The sequence below is a fragment of the Coccomyxa subellipsoidea genome (assembly GCF_000258705.1).
Source record: "Coccomyxa subellipsoidea C-169, whole genome shotgun sequence".
Lineage (NCBI taxonomy): Eukaryota > Viridiplantae > Chlorophyta > Trebouxiophyceae > Coccomyxaceae > Coccomyxa > Coccomyxa subellipsoidea.
In genome coordinates this window covers 322,097-343,328 of record NW_005178023.1, presented here as the reverse complement: position 1 = coordinate 343,328, position 21,232 = coordinate 322,097, and the positions used below count along the sequence as shown (strand labels likewise).

Below are 21,232 nucleotides of genomic sequence, written 5' to 3'. Positions count from 1 at the left end.
TGTGCTTGCACGACCTCTGCCCGCCCATGGCCTTGGCATTGCACTGCCGCCTAGGCTGTGGACCGGTTCACACAAACCTAAACTCCACAACATATAATACAACTCATAATAAACACAATGCATTTCTGAACAAACTCCATGAACACAATCCAATCACGCAACTAAAACACATTGCGTCAACTATATCTTGACACACGCGAGCAATCCCAACTGGCACTTCGAGGGCACTCGTCTTTTGGTGATCACAGAAAAGATTATATGCAGACAATCAAGTGCAATTCGCATCAGAACGTAAATTTCGGTAACAGATCTGCTGGGATGGCGGCTTCTGGCGGGACTCAAGCAGAGCTTCTGTAGGGCGGAATGCAGAATTCTGTGCGACCAAGTGCGTCGAATTTTGAGACTTTCCGCTTTCTTTAAGTAATTCGAATGCATAAAAGCAAAAGCTGAAAAGGTCTCTGGTAGACACCGATCTTGACATCCATCTCTCAACTGTTCTCCATCAATACCTGCTGATCGGCAACAGGGAGAATGCCCATACAGTGCATTGGTGAAGTGATAGTGATACATAGTAATGAATGATAGACCACTGTTATTATGTTTGCTGATATCAACGGATTTGTGTTGTGTGCATGTGTGAAAAGAGGTTGTGTCAAGGCCCTGAGGCCAGAAAAAATTGGTGTATGCGATTTAGTAAGGACACCGCTCGGTATTCTTTAGTAAAAGGCGAAAGAATAGCCCGCCAGAAGAGGTGACCTTATCGCGGATACTTGATTTGTGCAGCAGCAGATGTCCACATGCCCCCCAAGCATTAGCCTGAGCACCTGAGATTATGGGACCATCTCCTTTGGCAAAGTTCCTGGTCTGCGATCCTGTGAAGGCGTTGCTTGCCATTTTCATCTATAGCCTCACAGGTGTGCGACAGACTGTCAGTCTGGCAAATGTCTACCAGCTTTCTAAGAACAACTGTGCATCTTCTGAGTCAATGCACACATGCCACCCCGGGTGGGCCTGCTTACTAAGCACTATGCAATAACGGGAGCCTAGAAAGCACATTGCAGGTCACACGTTACATTTGCCTAAAATGGCAGAATACGTTGACAACTAAAAATGCGTGATGGATGCCGCATGCAGGATTAGCACAGCTAGCCTTTTTGCCCCTGCAAATGGCACAAACAGAAGCCCACATCTGTGCAAGTCTGCAGGCGGCACGACAAACTTCCGTGGATAAACAAGCAGCTTCAGCCACAAGTGAATGTCCAGAACACATGCAATACACAGTTCAAAACCAAAACAAGTACAACCTGGACATTGTCTGGCTGCTCTCAGGCGTGCATCTTAAACGGTCCCCACACACCCGGCCATGAAATGGAAATTATTCCTTTTGTTCCTCACACTCTCAAAAGCAAATATCCGTGGTGATAATGTTCAGTTCCGCAGAGAATGCTGGTCTTTCAATGTTGCAGAATGCTGAGCAGCAGTCTGATCTTGAACAGAGCTCGTTGCTTGCAGCTTGAGACAACCACGTGCCTTGCAACCTACACGCACATAAGTAAGGACTGCATTCCAACCTCGTACATGTGTCCCGCTAGATTTTTTACACCGACAGCCAACCTGGCACTGCAGATTCTCCTTCACACCAGGACCAAGTTCTGCCATGACCCTCCTCTCTCAAACCCATTGCTCCAACAGAGCTGCACTTCACTTGATCAATACTTCATTTGATCTGTCCACAGTGGCTTCCGAATTCGGCTGTGGCGGGCTAACCACATCTGTTGACTTTCTCTAGCTGAGAGTAGTTATCCCACAATCAGGCCTTTTGACTGGCTTGCAAGTTGGTGGCTTGCTTTATTGCTGGTATGACGGCCATGTCAAACAAATACAGCGCACGTTCCGGCATGTGCCGGCGGCATGCTCACATGACGCCGGGGCGCGGGGTCGCATGCATGGACATGCCGTTGCTCAGTCCAATCACCAATGTGTAATGCTCGCTCGCACGCACACCCTCAGGACCTCCCATCTGCGCACATTCAGCCGAGTCAGCCCCCTCAAGTTTCATCACAATTTCAACCAAGCCTAGAACAAGGAGACACTGGACCGATGCCGGTGCACATCGCATGCTTGATTGCCTGGATCTCTGGCAGAGGTCACAAGCCAGAGTGAGGGATGCATGGGGTGTATGATGCTATGATCTGAGGGATCGGGCACGGCATCCATGGGGAGCAGAGATGGCAAGTCGGTGTCTCTCACAACGATTCTGGCTGGAAGCTAATGTGGCTACAAATTTACGCTAGATCAGAAGTTGCAAAGCCACAAAAATGGCTAAAGTCCAGGAATTTAAGAGGAAATCCTGGAAATCGGTGGATTTGGGCGCGTTTCTGCTGGAAAGGGGTAATACGTGGCTTTCTGCACTGGTGGAGTTGATTTCTAGAAGCCAATCGGTGGCTTCAACATGGGACACCCGCAGACAACTTCGAGCACCACAAAAGTGCCATGCCTAGTTGGTAAGAGCCACATAGGTTTCAGGAAGCCACTAAAAGAAACCCTGGCCGAGAGGAGTGCATGGAAGGCTCATGGGAGGCTCACCTCTTTTGCCAGCTTGAAGGAGAAGTGCTGCAGGAGCGTGGCGGCTGTGGCCAGCAGGCTCACCTTTGCCAGGTTCTGGCCCACACAGTTGCGCGGGCCCTCAGCAAAGGGAAAGTAGCGCTTGGGCCGCTTGCTGTTGCCTGCACCTCCGCATGACCAACCTTCAGCTCTCACACGCGCGAAGCAATCACAGCCTCGGGATTGTGCGCCATCATATCCGCACAACCTCCATCAACTCGCAGAAGTGCCTCCAGGTCGCAGCAGCAACTCAAACCCATCTCATCTCAATACAGGGTTCACACAGAGCTGAAAATCAGGAAAATCATCAAGAGAGGGAATTTGCTTCAGATGCAGCGCTGTCGCAGCATGCAGAATAGGAGGGGCTGTGATTGTGTACCAATCGAGATTATGTAAAGGGGGCCGCTGCAAAAGACACCGCATAACTCACTTGACTCATCGACGTCTGTGCCGCCGGCTGGGCCGGAGTTCGCGCTTTTCAATGCCCCGCCGTTTGTGTCGGCCGCGCCGTCCCGGTCCCAGTCGCTGTACCACTCGCGCGGCAGCGGCAGCTTCTCCGGCACCGCGTACTCCGTCCCGGGAGTTAACCACCGCTCTGCACCACAACACAACGAGTCGTTTCCATTGCAACAGCTGCTGGTGACACAAAAGGGTGCTTGACCAGGCAGGCCAGTCCCGGCGGGTCAGCCACCGCTCTGCGCAGACGTCATTTCTATTGCTATACTGCTGGACACACAAAAGGGATGTCTGGCGAGCAGGACATGACTTTGCCTGCGGGTCGTAGGGGTTGATGCTCATGCTAAGACAGGAGATGGGCCTTGCTCTGCTCTGTATGATCTTGCGCTTTCCAGGCCAGGAATGCCAACTGGGTGGATCTTGGCAGATGATCCCTGTCCAGCGGGGCTGCCGGAATGGTCACGTACATTTGCTGCAGGAGCAGCGCTCAGGTGAATATACTTAGGGAGTTTTTGCGCGACGAAAGAGACAAGATCGTTTCAGCCACACAGGGCTAATTAGACGTCCCACAGCTTCCCATCCGTCAATAGCACACAAAGCATAGAATTCCATCATCTGCCCAATGAAGCATGATTGCAATGAGATGATATTGCGGGTCATCTTACCTGGCTTGAACTTGTCAGCGTCGTCCCAGTTGAAGGACACGTTCTGGATGGCGTGGTGGGGAACCCAGATCTGCGTGCCAGCCGGGATGTGCAGCCGGCCCGCCAGGGTGATATCATGCGAGTGACTCACCCGGATCTGGCCGATGCCCACCGGAGGGTACATCCGCAGCACCTCCTGCCGGGCAGGCCACAACATAATTTCAAATTGCCAGCCGACAGCCGGTCACACAATGTGGTCGGAGGTACTGACTGTTGACTGAGGATTGCTGCACATAAGGGCTGGAAAAGCAGACTGCCTGAAGAAACAATGGTCAGATGCATGTCCTAAAACTTCTCTGCATTCGCGCGGGTGTAGATACGTAGCTTGCTGCTGACACTTCAATCGGTTGAACAGATGCCCAACTGCCGAGGTTATCATGTTGTGAGCCCAGCCCAGTTCAGCCAATCAGCGCCGCAAAGCTACAGAATCTGCGCTCGACCCTCGCCTTCAAATGCAAATGGTACTGAAGGCTTTCATTTGCTTTTGAAGGCACACAAGAACAGTGCCGTACCTTGATGACGGCATTGAGGTACACCATCTTGGACAGGTCGGCGTAGACCATCGGCCGCGGTGTGGGGCGGTCGGGAGTGATGGTCAGCTCCAGAGACTCCAGCTCTTCCATGATCTTTGCCTCCACCTCTGGGTGCTGCGAAATGGTGTACCTGCAGACATGACCAGATAAGCAGCGCCTTCTCAATCTGCTGTCTTGCAAAGATGTTCACCAGCAATATTGAAGGATGTGCATGTGCTAATATAAGGAATAGCCCAGCAAGGAGTATGCTCTCATCCCAGAGTAAACAAGTGGCTGTATGTGCACATGTCAGAAGGACAGAGCACTCAATGGGAAGCAAAGTGAGACAGCAGAGCAGGGGCGGCCAGAGATGGGCAGCACATGCAAAGAAAGCATTTACCATAGCGGGACAGTAAGCACTCACAGGACAAAGGTGCCAGTGTGGCCGGTGGTATCGATGCCTGCGAAGAACAGCGCAACGATTTCGGGGAACATCTGCTCATCAGACAGCCGTTGGCCGGTTTTGGGGTCCTTGGCCTTGAGGAGTAGCTGCGCGAAGCTGCCCGGCTTAGGCTGCCCGGCTTTGATGTGCTCCAGGAGGCCCTGGATTATTGCCTGCCCGCCAGCACAGCACACCTCAACACATCGGCCCATTGAATTTTTCTTCGACATCTTCCATTTAGGCCCTCAGGAACTCGACCATAATCCCTCCTCAGCCTGTGATGACAGCCCGGGCTCCAAGCTGATCTCACAGCAGACAGATAATCTGGGAGAGCACAGAGAGATTTGATTGCGCCGGTAGCAGAGGGAGCTAGTAGCAGGTGAGGAAAGGAGTAAGCAGGTGCTAAAGAGGCACTGGATATCTGTCCACCTGGAAGCGGCTGAGCGTGCCCCAGCTGCTGCAGCGAGGCTCAAATGCCGGGACCCAATGACCCCAGCAAGCTAACAGCGGGTGAGCCATGGAAGGACTAAGCTCTGACTAAGCGCTGAAAATGCAGGTGGCTCACCGCGCACCTGTAGGCGTCCCCTGCAATTCAGCAATGCTAAACCACAGGGCAGCAACGTTTTGTGACCCAGGATGGAAGAAATGCAACAACTCAGCACTGACTCAGCACAGGTTAGTCACGCACCTGGAAGCGGCCGAGCATGCCCCACCCGGCGCGCACGTCGGGCAGCCACAGGCGCCACCAGCGGTACACCTCCTGGATGCGGCGCTCGATCTCATGCGTGCTGCCCAGCAGGGACGCCACCGCCTCCGTCTCCTCAGCGTTCCCGGTCCTCAGGCTGTGCAGCGCGTTCATCTCCTTCTGGAACCCAAACCGCCCTGCGCAGCCGCAGCCAGCACAGTGATCAATGGGGAGAGAAGTGAGTGGCAGACTTGCGCGTGCTCCTGAGTGGTTTTGCAAGTGTCTCCTAGCTGCAAGAGAGGCATCAAATAAATGCATGCATCGGTAACTTGAAGTGTCTGGGACCACAGTGACTCGTGGGTTTCATCAGGTGCCGCCAAACTTGGGCTGCTTCCACCACAGGCAACATAGATTGAAAATCCTTTGCTGAGTGAGCTCCGCATGTCCACATGTTCAGCTTTGCAGTGCTGAACGCAACGGCCTCCTGTGCCCTGGTTTGAGTGCAACATGCCCAAACCCTACTGGGACCGCTGCCATGTGAGCCCTTTCTAAGCAAGGCAAGGCAGGGGCGCGCACCGATGACGTCCATGGATTCGCGCAGGAGCAGGTTGTCCACGTTGTGCACCTTCGTGGGTCCCCCCTCTTTCAGGTAGTCCACCAGCGCCATGGTCCGGTCAACCACGTGCTCGAGGGCGTCCCTGCGGACATCCAGTCCACCCCCGCTGACTCATCAAGACCCCACAGACATCGCAACTGCCCAGGACTTGGCAGCAGCTGAGCCGGTGTTGGGCCTTAATACTCGTCAGGTGCTGTGCTAGTCATTCCTGCAGAAATTGGTAGATTCCCCTTTGTTTTATCAAATTAGGCTTCAAACAAACGCACCTCATGTTGCCGGCGCTGAATGCCGGGGCCACTGCCTTGCGCACGGCCTTCCAGTGCTCGTCAGTGTGTCCAGTCAGTAGATTCTCGCCGCCCAGGAACTGCAGCACCCCCATAAAAGCTTGCTTCCGTAGGAACCCATAAAGAGTGTGGAGAGCATCCAATATCAAGTGTTCGTTGGAGTAACACACAGCAGGATTCCTGCATTATGCCATAGAATCATCTGCCAGCCATGTCTGGCAAGCATGTCATGGGTTGGCAGGATGTTGGTGCAAGATGATGCAAGGATTGGCCGTGAAGATGTGTCTGCATATGCATGCATGCAAGAGAAAGAGTCTCACCGGGTCCAGGAAGGAGTATGCAAAGCGCATCTTGTCGACCACCTTGCTGCGTAGGATCTGCGTCGCCAGAACAGGATCCGTGATGATCACGCACTGCACGGCACGCACACATCAGCTGCTTTCATGTCCTTCCATTGGATTTACTGATCACATGCAGGCAAGAATCCAGCAACAGCAAGCAAGGATAACAGTCCACAACCGGCAGATGACAAATTTCTCCTGGTCATTGCATCATTGTTCAATTAAACATGATCTAAGCTTGTACTGCTGGCCAAGAGCTCGCTGACCAAGAGCTCCGACCAAATATTCACTCTACGGGATCCTGTTGATGGGGTGCTCAGCTCACCTCTACGATACGGCTCAATAAGGACAGTGTTTAGGACAAGAGTGCGAGGCATGCGCGCGCAAAATTGAGCTCATATGGCTCTACTCTCTCATGTGTTCACTAAGTCTGTCACATTGTGTACAGAAAGATAAGCTTGTTCTTTTAAGTAGAGGGAGGCAGGTGCGCGCACATGGAAGCACATGACGCGGATCTTGACGATCGGCCCGTAGCGCTCGGCCAGCTCGGTGGCGGCCCGATGCGGATCCTTGCGCGCCAGAAAGGCCATGTCCCCCAGCAGCCACGGGTACTTGGGTCCCGGCAGGTGCGCCAGCGCGCGCGACCGTCGGTGGATGCTGTACGCCATCCTGCACAACACACCGACACCCCTTGTCATACGGTGCATCTCCCTTTTCACAGGAAAGGTGACCTGCGGTGAATGGTGTACGCGGCCCTGCAAGATACATCGACGCCCCTTGTCACGCAGGGCGCAGGGGCTTACACACAGTACCCCCTGCGGTGCATCTCTTCTTTCCCAGGACGGGTTGAAACCGCGCATGACAGCAGCCTGCGCTACATGCTGTAGGCAGCCTCGCACAAAGGCAGGTCATTTGTTTGTCGTTTGCAGCCTTGTTTGCATGCTTGCTTCCAGCTAGTGCAGGCACTGACGGTAGGATTTCCTACTAGTCCCCTTTCTTCTGCAAGTGTTCAAGGCAGGCTATCATTCGTTTGCACAAAACAACGATGCCCCTTGTAACGCGCGCATCTCCCTCTGCGCTGTGAGCAGGGCCCCCGAGGGAGAGGCCACTCCCAAGATGGCCCTTAACTTGGGTGCTCCAGACCGCTTAATTTGTGATTTGGACAGCGAGAAAATTTCGACATCTGGTGTCCTGCAATGCTTGCCGGACTGCCTCCACGGCTGGGCTATGCTGATTGCTCTTGCTAGGCTCCTTCAAGCCTTGAGCTACAGCATGGCCTTGAAAATTTCAACTGTGGCTTCTGCATGCTGCTTCAACAGCTCCTGGTACAAATGTCACGGAAGAAAGAAAACCTTGTTGGGGACACACTTCAGCAAGCCCTAGGTCGTGGAAAGCTTGCACGTTGCCTAAGTTCTGCAAGGTGATCCCTTGTCAGAGAAGAACAGTAGTCCACATTGTCGCAAAAACTAGGCATGAGCGGGTCAAAGCAACGTACTTGGCGACCACGTAGCCTGTCAGGGCGACGAAGACGGAGCAAAGGACGGCCAGAATCAGAGACTGCGCCTCGACACTGCCGGAAGCGGATCGAATGATATACCGAAGCGACAATACAAAGGCTGTCAGAAGACAGCTGGTCTGGATGATGAAGTCATACTTGTGCCACGCGATGTGCCGGACCTGCACCCACACCGCGGCTTTGATATAGGTCCAGAGTCAAGATGTGGCACACAAATATGCGCCATCCTGTAGGAATTGGCTGATCTAGGGTAGAGCCGAAGGGCAGCACGCTAGGTGTGACAAACTGATCAGGTACGGAAGATGTCTACGCCAATGCACGACGCGTCATCACGGGGAGCAAGAAACACACCACGCCTCTAAGACTGACGTGACGTCCAAAGACCCCCATAACTCACTATAGCTCCACCCCGCGATTAATAAGCGATCCCTTGAGTTAAAAGCACCGTCTGGTCTCACGGGGTCTCGCTATCAGCTTCAGCTTTTGCCTTCCTGCCGTATCCGACAATCGTCACAGTACAAAAGGTCGTCCAAGAGTGCTTCGCCATCGGATGCTACACGCCGTCGCTGATTGTGCAGTTGGTCTGGAGGCAGCATGCATTTCGGAGGGGCGTTTCCAATAAAATTTCCAAGGTGCATAAATCGGGCCACGCCCTCATTATCGTTCCCTCCCAAGCATGCTGCCCAGGTCTTAGGATTGCTCACCCATTGGACTTCTTCAACACCATGCCACGCAATCTTCACAATTCCTATTTATGTTTCTGCGCCTTGTCTGTTTTGCAGTGACTATTGCTTAATCTAAAATGGTGCACACAAACAACGCAATTATTTCTGTGTGGTGCTGGCAACAGCACGGACATTGCTCTCCTTCTGGAGACATCCATGCAAGGTCAAGGGTTTCACATCCGTGAAGGGATGTTGAGACCTTGTTCTCACCCGCATCAAGCTGGACTGTGCATGTGCAATGCTACTTCCTTACACGTCACAGGCTGACTCTTTCAGCAACTTTCTATGTGCAAGCTGCATGATCCGAGCACTACAAATCCCAGCCAACCTATCGGCACAGGCAAAGCAACAAGGCAAGCAGGGCTGATCTAAAATATAATGGGCTGACAAGACAGGCTGAAGTCCCAATCACAATCATGCGGAGCAGCTGCAAGGCAAGGCATCTTGCAGTGGCTCTCAGTACGCGCATGGTTATTTCATCAGGTGTCTCTCCAAACCTCCATGCAACAAAATCAAAATAAGCGGGGCACACCGCTTCAGGCTACTAAGCGCGAGCGCGAGTAATGACTGGCACCCAATCACACAGCTGCAGTGTATCAGGCGGGACTGATCAGTCCCAAAATCAACTTGCTACAAATGGCAATACTCCCACTGGGAAAACTGGAACCCATCAAGCTCGCTATCGTAAGAATACAACGGGAAGATTATGCGCAGAAAGTTCCTCTTGAATTTCAAAGCTAAAGTCATTGATTCAGACACCAGTGGCAGCGTCTGCTGGTTAGGCCAGCATTCGAAGGTAGAGTATCTCACATGGCATCCATTTGATCTGCTCTGAAAGCCCCCTCGCAACACCAGCAACTCAAGGGAAGGGAGCCAGCAATTTACAGCTGCACGAAAGAGATTCCTCAGCCCTCTATTCCCTGATAAAGCTTCTCAGCATGCACCCTGGCGGCAGAGACTCGTCGCAGTTTCCAATTAATGTCATTTGTTTTCCACAAAACAAAAAGTTGCTTTGCAAAGTGCCGCTTTACATCCCGCCGCTGCAGTTCTCAGCTTTGCTCTTTTCAGGCAAAGCTGCTTCGCGGCACCGGTGGCCCGGAATCCATGTCGTGATCAGAGCCTGCCCATCGCACGTCCTCATCAGGCGCGAAGCCCAGGCCCCTAGATGTACTACCAATGGGTCCCCCCGGCCGCTCGCTAACCCCCTGCGTGAAGCCGCCTGAAGCCGCTGACATCAGCGACGACGCAGCGCCAGCAAAGCCATTGGCGTTTGGCTGCCCCGATAGTCGCAGTCGCTTCTCCCGGCCGCTGCTGCTGGGAAGCTCTTGACCTGGCGCTGACGTGGACGTGCCCCCCGAGGGAAGCCAGGATGAAGTCGGCTCGGAAAGGCCGCTCTGCCTCCCTACCAGACCCTCAGTCTCCTGCATTAACACCCCGTTTTTACCATAATTGCTATTATTACTATTATGAAATTAATACACGTGCGCCCAATCCAATCCACAGGATCAGCATTAGCACTCCATGCAGCCACAGTTAGTAAATTGCAACCCCAGTATGCTTTTCTCCGCTTGCCGTTGTATGGCATCAAGCAAGTAAGACTTCCGAGAGCACAGCGACGCACATATAAGGGAAGAATACCACCTCTTGGAAAAGCATGCGAAGCTCAGGACAAAGCAAGGCATGCATCTAGAGAGGCTCTCGGTATGTGAGACTCACACACCGTACAGCTACAGGCCCAGACAAGGCATCAACAAAAAAGCAACCCCATACTGTTTTTGCATGCTCAGACCTTCCCGGATAGCAAGCAGCAGGCACACAGGATCACGAGTACCAGAGCGCATAGTCCTTGTGAGTGGATTCTAAAGCCGCTATGAATGCGACAGAAAGGCAGCATGCATCAACTGGGAGACCCACCTGGGAGCTGCTGGTGGCTGTGGTGGTGGCAGAGGGTCTGCGAGGCAGCCCATTGCCGCTGGGTGTGCCAACTGATGTCGTGTCGCTTGTGGGCGGCGGCCGGCTGGGTGACTTGGGCAGCCCGGGCGGCATCCTCTCCCCTATCGGCGTGCTCGGCTGCAATAAGAAGCCACCCAAATGTCAGCAAGGCCATTGTCGGGTACGGTGTGTATCTGTGGCAGCAGCAAGACGCTTGCTTGTCTGTTGAATGGATAGAAGATTAAAAACCAGTCCAGCAACACCTAAGGATACGCAGACAGCCTACAAGTAAGGAAGCCCAGATGTGAAATGCTGAAAGCTAATCGGGGCTCGTTTGTACATGCGGGCTTCAATGCACTCGCTGCTGAGGTGGGCGCAATTCCCTTCACTTGAGCAGCCTTAACTTATTCGAGTGAAGCCTGGGTTCTAGGCATCGGCCTACCAGGCTTCACTCCATCGCGTCCAGGCTGCCAAAGTCAGGTATCACCCTCACCTCCAACAATGAATGCACCAGTGAAGCAATGTCCCAAACAGTTCTGGAGTGCTTGACCTCTTCTTCAGGCATTCCATTGTCTCTTCAACAATCCACAGCACTGGAACAGGTAAGAATTGCCAGCAGAACCTGGAGCAACTCAGGAGGTGCCACAAGAGCTCACCCTGGGAAGCCCATGATCTGTGCAACAATCAAACCCATGTTGAAGTTCGAGAGATGCCAATAGAACGCACCCTGGGAGGCCCATTATCTCCTGAACGTCAAAATCCCTATAGTAGTTCAAGAGATGCCAAAAGTGCGCACCCTGGGAGGCAACGCCACCTTTTCCATGACCGCGCCTGGGCCGCGCGCCAAAACGGCCGGCGGCACAGCTGGCAGCACCGGGGCGGCCGCGTCAGCCGCTCGCGCTGATGTGGACGCGTCCTCCCTGCACACAAGATTGCACAGGTCAGAAACTTCAATGATGCATGCGCATGTGTTAAGAAGAGGGCAAGAGGAGAAGAATCTTTTTTGGAACTTCGTTGGCATGTCACAAAGCAGGGTGGGAACGACATGGATGAAACTTCCGGTCTGAAATGGACCTGCAGCTGCGGCGTTATCAGCCGCAGTGGAAAGAGTGGCTGAGTCACATAAAGGAAAATAGCACCGGCGCGATTCCACATCTTGTCCAAGCTACATAGCAATGGGGCTATGATTGATCTTTTTAAACATGCAGCAGGGCCACGCACAGCTCCAAGCACAAATCTAAATTCAAAATCTGGCACACCCCAGCAGCTCACCTGGTGTGTGCAGACACATCAGCACTGTCGCGGGGCGTTGCCTCCGGAGTGGACAGGTGAGGAGCGAGGGCGGCCTGCTGCTGCAGGATGTGAAAAATGACGGTGGATGACGGCCGCGACTCGGGCTCTGGTGACAGGCAGTCCCTGATCAAGTTTGCTATTTCCGCAGGGCACTCCTCCGGAGACCTGCACCCATTAGTCATCCAGTGAGTCACCCCATTAAAAAACATTACATGCAGGCCACGCTCCATTCCATTGCAGACACGTGGCACCTCTCACAGACACTCTCCCTTATGTTGGATGAAAGGAGCAGCCAGCATCCCATGCATGGCATTTTACTTGTTCTGCAATGGAAAGTGGCGTACAGGCCAAGTTGCAGTCGTCCAGTCAGACAGGCTCACACTGTCCCTGGGAGAGCATTCATTCATTCCCAAGATTCAGGTCCAATTGATAAAGGAGGGACAAAATCTGGGGCCATGCCTGGGGGTGCGGAACTGCTTGCGGAAGGGCCGTTCGGCGGTGACGATCTCCCACAGGATGACGCCAAAGCTGTAGATGTCGGCTTTCTCGCTGCACTCGCCGCCGTTTATCAGCTCGGGGGGCGCCCACTCAAAGGTGCCCTGGAAGTTGGTCATCATCGTGCTCTCGTTCACCAGGATCTTTGACAGGCCCACGTCCTGCGCACACATGCACATGCACTCGTCAGAAATGCCACATATCCTGCTCATGACGACGCATCGTGCTGCAGAGCAAGATTGACAGCCACACACTGGTGATTTGTTGTATGTAAAAGTTGGCCCCCGCTGAAAAAGTGTACAAATGCTGAGCGCCGTGCCCATGGTTGATTGCGTCTTGCTTGGATCTGGCGAGTCCGACAAGGGACAGTGTTTCGGTAGCCTTTACCTGCAGCTTGTCTGCAGACGCCTCCGGCAGAATAGGCATGCAACGACAGCACTGCTGATACTGATAGTAACACTTGATTTTTGAACCCCTGTGACAGAGAAAAACCGGCGGCGACGCACCGCGAATTTGGCGGGATGAAATGCCATCTGACAGCTAGACGTTGTTGTATTAACAACCAACGTTGCAGGACACGACAGACAACCATACCTGAATAATAGGTGTGAATTACATTGCATCTGGAGCCCATGTGAGAGAAGGCGAAGAAGGGCTAGCGCACCGCGATTTTAGCGGTGCCGCCGGCGGTGAGGAGGACGTTGGGTGACTTGAGATCGAGGTGGATGATGTGGCGGCTGTGCATCTTGTCCAGGCCTCGCGCCACATCCATCGCTATCTTGCGGCCCCTGCAAATTCACCCCATCACAGGCTCACAGTCGTTCGCACCAAATGTGAGCTACGTGCTCCATTGTGCATGCAACTCCCCATGCCATTCTCCCATGGTGGGACATCGCTGCAAAGTCATCTTCGGGCCCCTTTGGACGCATCCCATCACACGCTCTGCACCAACTCCTTTCCTACTGCAAAAGTACACACCAACCCACTGCAAACCTCTTGCGGCCTTTGGAAACACAGCACATCAGAGCGTTGAGCGTCAGTTCCTTTACCATTGCAAAATTAATCACCCCTCTCGCTGCCCCTGCATCCGCAGCGCATTACACGCTCGGCATTGTTTCTTTTACTTCTGCAAAAGTACAAATTACACCACTGCAAACCCAAGCCGGGCCATTGGGATGCATTCCAGCAGCAGAGATCCTTGGCTACATCCTGAACTCTCCGAAGGAGATTTAATATCTTCCTGAGCAGAGATTCCCTCGTTTTGGGACCGTGCATTTGACCAGGCAAAACTGTTGGGCTCTTATCGATAAAAATATACATATCATGCTTCTGGGATAAATTCCCTCTCTTTGCTCAAATAGAACACGCAGCCCAGCCTGCACACCATGTCCCTCGGCAGGACATGGAGCAAGCTCATCCTTGCCCCAGTATGCAAGAGCCTCAGTGCTTGGCCGAGTGGAATGGCCCGGCAGGTGCATACACGCGACAGCTGTGAAACAGCGGGCACCAACCATATCCACCAGCATGGACATAAACTTGGCCCATCACCTTTCTTTGGGAGTATAGGCAACAAAAAGTAGTCACACCCCCACAGTGCCGGGCCGGCCAGTTAGGCCCGGCGGTTTTCACGGGCAACAGCCATGCACTGGCGAGCATCACCCATAATCACCGGCTGGAAACTCCAATCAACCCACCACTGCAATCCAAAGGCTGAGGCAACAGTCTCTTGGCGCCTGTCAACCCAGGCGAAGGTGGCACGCTATCCATACCCAAGAAATAACAAGGCCGGAATCCTAGGCCTAGAGGACGAGCTCAGCACCTTTTTCAATTCATCGCATGGCTGTGGCATGCTAAATGAATAAGCCACAGCCATGCAATGGAGGATGCCATATCTTCTGTCCACACCGGCCTTAGCTCACGATCACCAGCGTCTCAAAAGTACGGGCAAAGGGTATTGTGCAAAGGGTGGTAAAGTTGTACAAGGGGTGTTTTGAGGGTAAGCAAGATACCTCTGGTACCAGCCGAGCTTGCCAGAGCGGTCGTTGCCGATGGCGTCAAACAGATTTCCCCCCGCCATGAACTCTGTGACCAGCATGGTGCTGCCCTCATCAAAGCAGGCGCCCATGAACTGCACTATGTTGGCGTCCTTCAAGTCCTCCAGTATGAAGGCCTCCCTGCGCAAGGAAAGCACAACTTAAACATCAGGGCAGGTTGCTTATGCCACACTCAGGCGGAGGGTAATACCACAATTACCCAGGTTGTGTGGGTGTAAAAGGTGCCTTTCTGGCGGGTTCTGACAACCAAAAGGGGTTTTATCCCTTTTGGATGCGCGCGTCTCAGCAGCTGCATTGCAGACCTTGCTGTCTGGCTGAGCACATAGATCCACCACGATTGCATCATCCCTGGTCCAAGCTAACACGTCTCTGATGCGGCCACACTTGTGCAAATCAGAGAACGAGGAATGCAGACATCAGAGCAGAGCGAGCGCTGAAAGTAAGGAGAATGGACTTGGGCATATTGTCAAGGTGTGCAGAAGGCCAGCAGACAGCATGCTTTGCAGGAAGAGCCACACTTGACTTTCTTCCTTAGTTCAAATGCCAAATTTTAATAAAGCATTTCAATAATGCAGTACATAAGTAGAGAAATGGGAGCTGACCTGCGAAACGCCTCCATTTGCTTCTCCGTGGTGTGCGTGAGCATCTTCACCGCCACAGTCTGGACCCGCCAGGTCGCCTTGTACACCTAAGGAAATAGCACCGCCCATCGATAAACAGCTGCAGCAATTCATGCACAGAGGCGCGCATGACGAAGCAAGGCATGCCGGAAAGAAAGAACCTAGACTGGCTGGAGTGGGTGTGAGGATCTAGAGGCCAAGTAGGTGCACAAGAAAAGATTGGCTTCCGCTCAACTCACTGGCAAACGGAAGCCTCCCTCGGACGTGCACACCAACCGGGTCTCCAGCACACCACATTCACACAACATCATCTATAATCCAGCCAGAAGTAAGAGCGACGCTTGATATGAACGCCGCTGGCTTGCTCTTGTATGGTAACATGCAGTGTGATGGGAGAGGGATAGGCACACCAATTCCCATGCACTATGCGGAGTCTCAGCATCGGCTCGGATCCACTGCTTCCCTTGCGGTGTGAGGGTGTATTAAGAGGGGTGAATAAAGGGCACCCCTATATATATAGCATACAATGAGGAGAGACGCACCGATCCGGAGGCGCCTTCGCCGAGCACCCAGGGCTGGCCGTCGGCTTGCTGCATGACGTGGATCTCTGCGGGGTCTATGGCCCAAGGGTCGCTGCGCCGAGCGCTCAGGGCGCTGGAGCGCGCCTGCGCCAATCAAATTTGATTCAGAAGCTATCGTGTCTCCCCAAAAGTTCTAAGGTTCTTTGACCACGAGGAGGATCACAATGACTCCCCACAGTGGCCGGCAAGCCCTGGAGACAGCTCCTCACGTGGTATCACACAAATGGATTCCGGGCGTCTGTAATGCAGACCGGGCCGGAGATGTCTTCACATTCCTGCTTCGGTTTCAAGATCTCCGCAAATGGAGATCAGCCAGTACGTTCACCCCAGGACGGGAAGCCCACAGTCTGGGAAAGGGTGGGCGTACATCAGCTCCCAGAATTGGGGTTGGCAAGGTTGGTTTCAGGATTTAAGGGGGAATTTAAGGGCAGATATAATATCAGGCTGAAACGCACCTGCGCCAGGGAGGCCTTGCCCCTCAGGTTGGGGGTCCCGGGGGGTCCGGGAGAGGGGGGACCCCACAGCCGCCCCGCCCAATCAAAGCTGCGGTTGCGCCTGTGCCCCTCCGACGGCCCTGCGTAAAAAGAAGCACTCCCCTGAGTCTTGCACGACAAATCCACTTTTAGAAAACCTTGGGTTACAAACTATGGCTTGCAAAAGGCCCGGCTGAAGAATCTTCAAACAGGTGCAGCAGGCTCCTGCTCGGAGGTATTCATAACATGCCGGAGGGAATGGAGCTACAGTAGCTCGAGATGAACAGCTAAATTAGTGCGTGCGGGCATTTGCATGGTGATCAAAGAAGTTAGAGATAAGTCTTGTTCAGCGGGCATGGCAAGAGAGGACGGATACTGAGGCATGCATAGACACGTGCCTGATTTGGCAGGGGAGAGACCAGAGGAGTGCAGGGCCAGCAAGTGCTCGGCCTTGCGCCTGCGTGTGCGCGCGTACAGGAACAGAAACGCAGCAGCCGCCACTATGCCCACAACCCCGGCCGCCACCACGCCTGCAAGAAGGCACCAGCACAAAGCCTCAAGCATCTTTGCTCCCAGCAAGCAAGGTCAACAGCGGTCAATGCGCAGTAAGAGGCGCAACTTTCAATGCTCCAAGTATTGTCAGAATGCTTTGCAATACGATGAACATGCAGACACTTACTGGAGGATGGCAACTTGAGCCTCTCACTAGAAAGGTCAGTGCCAGCTACTCTCATGTCTCACGACCCCAATCACTGACCATTGTATAGCTTTATTTGTGAGCCACTTTGCAACTACCGGCTCTCTGGGCTGCTCATAAATTACAAGACAGAATGTCGGGGCTCACCGCCGATCATCCCCACGTTGGCCTTGGCGTCGCTCTGAGCCGCGGCCGACGCGCCGGCCGCCGCGGCGGCGCCAGCCGGCGCGGCGGCGGAGGGGACGCCTCCGGATGGCGGTCGGCGATCAGGTGGCGGCACCTGCCGCGACTGCACGGCTGGCGGCGCGCTCGGCACGGCCGGAGGCAGCTGCGTGAATGGGCCGTAGTCCAAGTTGTACAGAAAGACCCTCGTCACATTCAGCCCGTCCGCCTGTGGGTACACCACCGTCTCACCCAATTGAGGACTTTACAGACAAGACCAAGCACATGATATCCTCTTGATACCCATCGGCACAGATCAACGCATGCGTAAAAAAAGCCTTCTTTTCAACTCAAAAGCTTGATGCCCCGCTTGGCCCCAACTGCTTGCTAAAAGAGCGTGTATACTTGCACTTCCTGCTTACATATTGCACTATCTTCTTTTTTTAATCTTTCCTGCTGCATACGAAGCTCGACACAAACTAGCTAGCCAGCTCTGGGACTCAATATCAACTCGTGGCTCTGACAATATAACCCTGAATGTACATACTACTTGTGGCTTTTGGCTCTGAACGCATGCAACACTGACACTGCACGTAGGCGGCGGACCTAGAAGAAGTCACTCTTTAAAATCTCAATAGGCTAGCCCAAATGCACCGAAGATGCAACAAGAGGCTGAAGATACACCATTGGAAGCACGTAGGGGCACAAGCCACGCACCACCATGTAAGGGATGAGGTCGGCCGAGCGCGAGGCGGCAGTCAGAGGCACGATGCGCGAGATGAGCCGGTTGTATCCGCGCAGCGCCGTGGTTGTGCCAGTCATAATTATCCACACCGGCGACCCCAGCCCGTCTTTTGGCAGACTCAGCAGCGCTGGCACCTCCTGCAAAGCCGTGATACAATGATGGACTTATGGAGATGGGGATGGAAATCAACTCAAGCTCCAAGATTTTTCCTGTCTTGGTTCTGAGTCTTGATGTGAGCGGAATGCAGTCATGCAAGACAGGGCGAGCGCCACAGTGGGGAGGAAGGGCTACCTTCCAGGTGTAACATAGTGCATCAACACTGCAAACACCTCCCGGCGCATGCAAGACAAGCAGTGCTCCAGTGCAGTGAGCTATAGGATTGACAGAGCACAGGGGGCGTTTACTTCTTGACAGTCAGTGGTGCACATGACAGATGGGACACAGCACCCACCGGGAAGTTGGCAAGATTGACCTCGGCCCAGTTACGGATCGTGAGGTTGCCAACTCCGGAGTTCGGGCCGAGGTAATCATTCATGCCGGCCAGGAAGGGAGTATCATAGGCCCAGGGGATTAACCCCGGCCCCGCCACTATGAACTGCATGCGGAACGCCAGCAGCGACATCTGCTGCAGCAACAAAGAAATATTTCTTTTCTTGTTTCCCTTTCTTCGAATTGCAAATTAATTTAAAAGTTTTTGAAAGTGTTCTGGTTTGGACATTACGTTTTAAAATGTGTGTCACTGAGCCCTGAAGCATATCTGATCTTCATTTCTCAGTGACATGGCCGTGACCGTCTGGGTAATCTTAGAGCATAAGGATGATATAGTGAAGAGCTGCTCACATCTCCTTCGCCCCCTGCAGGAGGTGACGGCAATCCTTGTGCTGCCGGAGATGCCTCTCCCGAACGCCCTGCACCATTTCAAGCAGCTTTCAGAGCTCAAATGAGCATATAGCAAATCTGGTGAATGCAGTCTGAGCACTCCAAGGATGCTCACTGGAAGGCCATGATCATTCATGCGTAAGGAAAGCATGCAACGCTGGGAAATAAAAGAGCGAGTTAAGAGTGTCGCACCTGCTGAGCTCGTGTCAACAGGCTCCCTTGTATAGGCGGTGCCATTTTCGAGCACCGGGGTGGAGGGCCGCAGAGGGAACATCCGCTTCTTGGCCAGGGTGTAGTAAGGGTTACTGTCCGCGGCCGGCACCTGCCGCCAGCGTGGACAATTCAGTCACCGCACAATTTAGACAGCCTTTTCACAAGTCACAGGATTTTTGGGCACTCGCTCTGTCTTTATTGCCTGCATCTTTCTCTCTGTGAACCAAGCTAAGATGGAATGCAGCCACCGAGGCAGTGACAGCGTCAGACATGAAAGGAAGGGCTGCCTCGCAAGTGACCATGGTGCAGCAACAATGCAGCGATCCCCCGGCCCAGTACAAGTCACCGCTTTTCAAGAGCGCCCAGCATACTGTGAAAATGTCTGCAGCGTTCAGAAGAAGCTGCATAATCCCTGGCATGTCTTAAGGAGCTCTGCTCACCGGCGATGGGCTCCTGGGGCTGCTGTCTGGCTGCTGCTGGGGGATGTTCGGCGATGGAGAGGTCTCGGCAGATGGAGTGACGGGTGGGGAAGCCTCTGGCTGCTGCTGCTGCTCAGGGGATGCCTGCAAAAGTGCCACCTTTCCTTTAGTATTATCATTACACGCTTTTCCTGCCAATAGCAAGGTGCGTCTGCAGACAAGCTGCAAGTGCCATATGAGTGAAAAGAATTCACAAAGGCTAAAGTGCAGTGTCAGAGCCATGCAAGGAGAGACATGAGGCTGTGCAGCAGCCTTCAAGGAGGCTACAGACTGGACGTCCTGCACAGGCGATTGTGCACCAATGCTCTAGCACTCCCGGCGATGCTTCATGCTGAAGTGTCAGGCTGCTACGGATGGTGGGAAGATGGTAGGAAGAAGCAAGGTTTTACACAAGGTGGAGTAGAATTTGAAGGGAGGAAGAATCACCACAGGGGCTTCTGGAGCGGCGGCTGGCGAGTCTGGGTTCTGTGAAGGAGAGGCAGCTACTTCGGGCGGCTGAGGCTCTGGGGGCGGCTCGGCAGGAGGCGACTGCGCTACACCGGATGTGACAGGTGGCGGTGGCCCCGCTGCAACTTGAATTACAAACAAAAGTCAAAATCTCTGGCTTGATCTTGTTAGGTGATACTGCCACAAGCATGCTGCATGCACACCAGGATCTGCATGTGCGTATGCTCAAGATGATCATGCATGGGAATATGTTGAGCAGATAGAAGGCAACTTGCAGCCCATCCTGCGCAAGAAAGGCAATGGAGTTGAAGATAGATAAGCAGCAGGCCAAAATAGTACCTGTCAGGCTGCCTTCCTGCTGCCCTGGGGACTCTGCTGTTTGAGGTTCCACTTGCAGCAACACCTTTCGTGCAATGCCCCTCCCACCACAGCAACCCTGCAGGGGTCCTGGCTGGCCCATCTCCACATGTCCCCAGGCTTCCACAGGGCCTGGCGGGCAGCTGAGCAGCAGAACTGCCGCTGCAGCTGTCAACAGCAGCAGAGAGCCACCTGGCATCTGCCCTGCCAGGTTCACGGGCCCCTGCGACCGCCTCTTCAGCCAGGCACCTCTACGTATGCTACCATAAGGGCAAGGTGGCTCTGCCACGCTTGCTGCTGCTTCGATTTGGAGACAGATCAAGTAGATACTATGCTGCCTCTGCGCACCAGTGCAGCTACACTGCTGTTATTACCCTCCGCGCCTCACGCGCATATGAAATATAATTGCTTGTAACTCAATCGTCCAAAGGTTGCCATCCTTGAGACTGCACACGTCAATGGCCTGCGGAGACCATGTGGCAATTGTGCGTATGGATGGATGCCTAGATAGAGACCGTCTATCCTTTGCGATTGCGTTGTTATATCAAGCAAATAGTTTGCTGCTTTTAAACGCTAATGGGTTCTCATGGAATGCGAAATATCGTCTATGACAAAGCCAAAGGAACCCTGGTACTCATGCGCTTTTTCTCCGCACCTCGACAAAGCAATAGCAGATGCGATCGATGGCGCGATCCAGAAGATACACGGTTTTAGTAGCATGTAACTTCCAGGATACCCCTTAAAGGCTTGATCTTGGGTTTCAGACGATGATCTCAATTGCTTAGCACATGCTCAGAGTAGTCACCCAGAACCCTCCCGATCATTAACCTTCCGATCAAGGGAAGTATTTGAACAGAATTGCATGCAACCTCAATTATGAAGTGGTTGTCCTCATAATAATCTTGATGAGTGGCGAACCC

General features: G+C 53.4%; 1 protein-coding gene across 1 annotated transcript; it reads right to left on the bottom strand.

The window, feature by feature from the left end:
* Positions 1-1,915: 1,915 nt before the first annotated feature.
* On the bottom strand, positions 1,916-20,511 carry COCSUDRAFT_59547 (cytochrome P450; the record flags this gene model as incomplete). Its single annotated transcript, XM_005643548.1, has 31 exons — positions 1,916-2,020; positions 2,587-2,726; positions 3,035-3,199; positions 3,726-3,900; positions 4,277-4,427; positions 4,701-4,891; positions 5,407-5,600; positions 5,980-6,101; positions 6,286-6,383; positions 6,624-6,716; positions 7,139-7,313; positions 8,140-8,321; positions 9,974-10,306; positions 10,800-10,955; positions 11,614-11,737; positions 12,090-12,275; positions 12,585-12,766; positions 13,270-13,393; positions 14,615-14,779; positions 15,262-15,347; positions 15,822-15,944; positions 16,316-16,434; positions 16,753-16,863; positions 17,178-17,421; positions 17,910-18,074; positions 18,389-18,562; positions 18,778-18,845; positions 19,009-19,138; positions 19,470-19,592; positions 19,935-20,074; positions 20,295-20,511. The coding sequence occupies 31 exons, from the start codon at positions 20,509-20,511 to the stop codon at positions 1,916-1,918; spliced, it is 4,761 nt and encodes a 1,586-aa protein (XP_005643605.1).
* Positions 20,512-21,232: the final 721 nt, after the last annotated feature.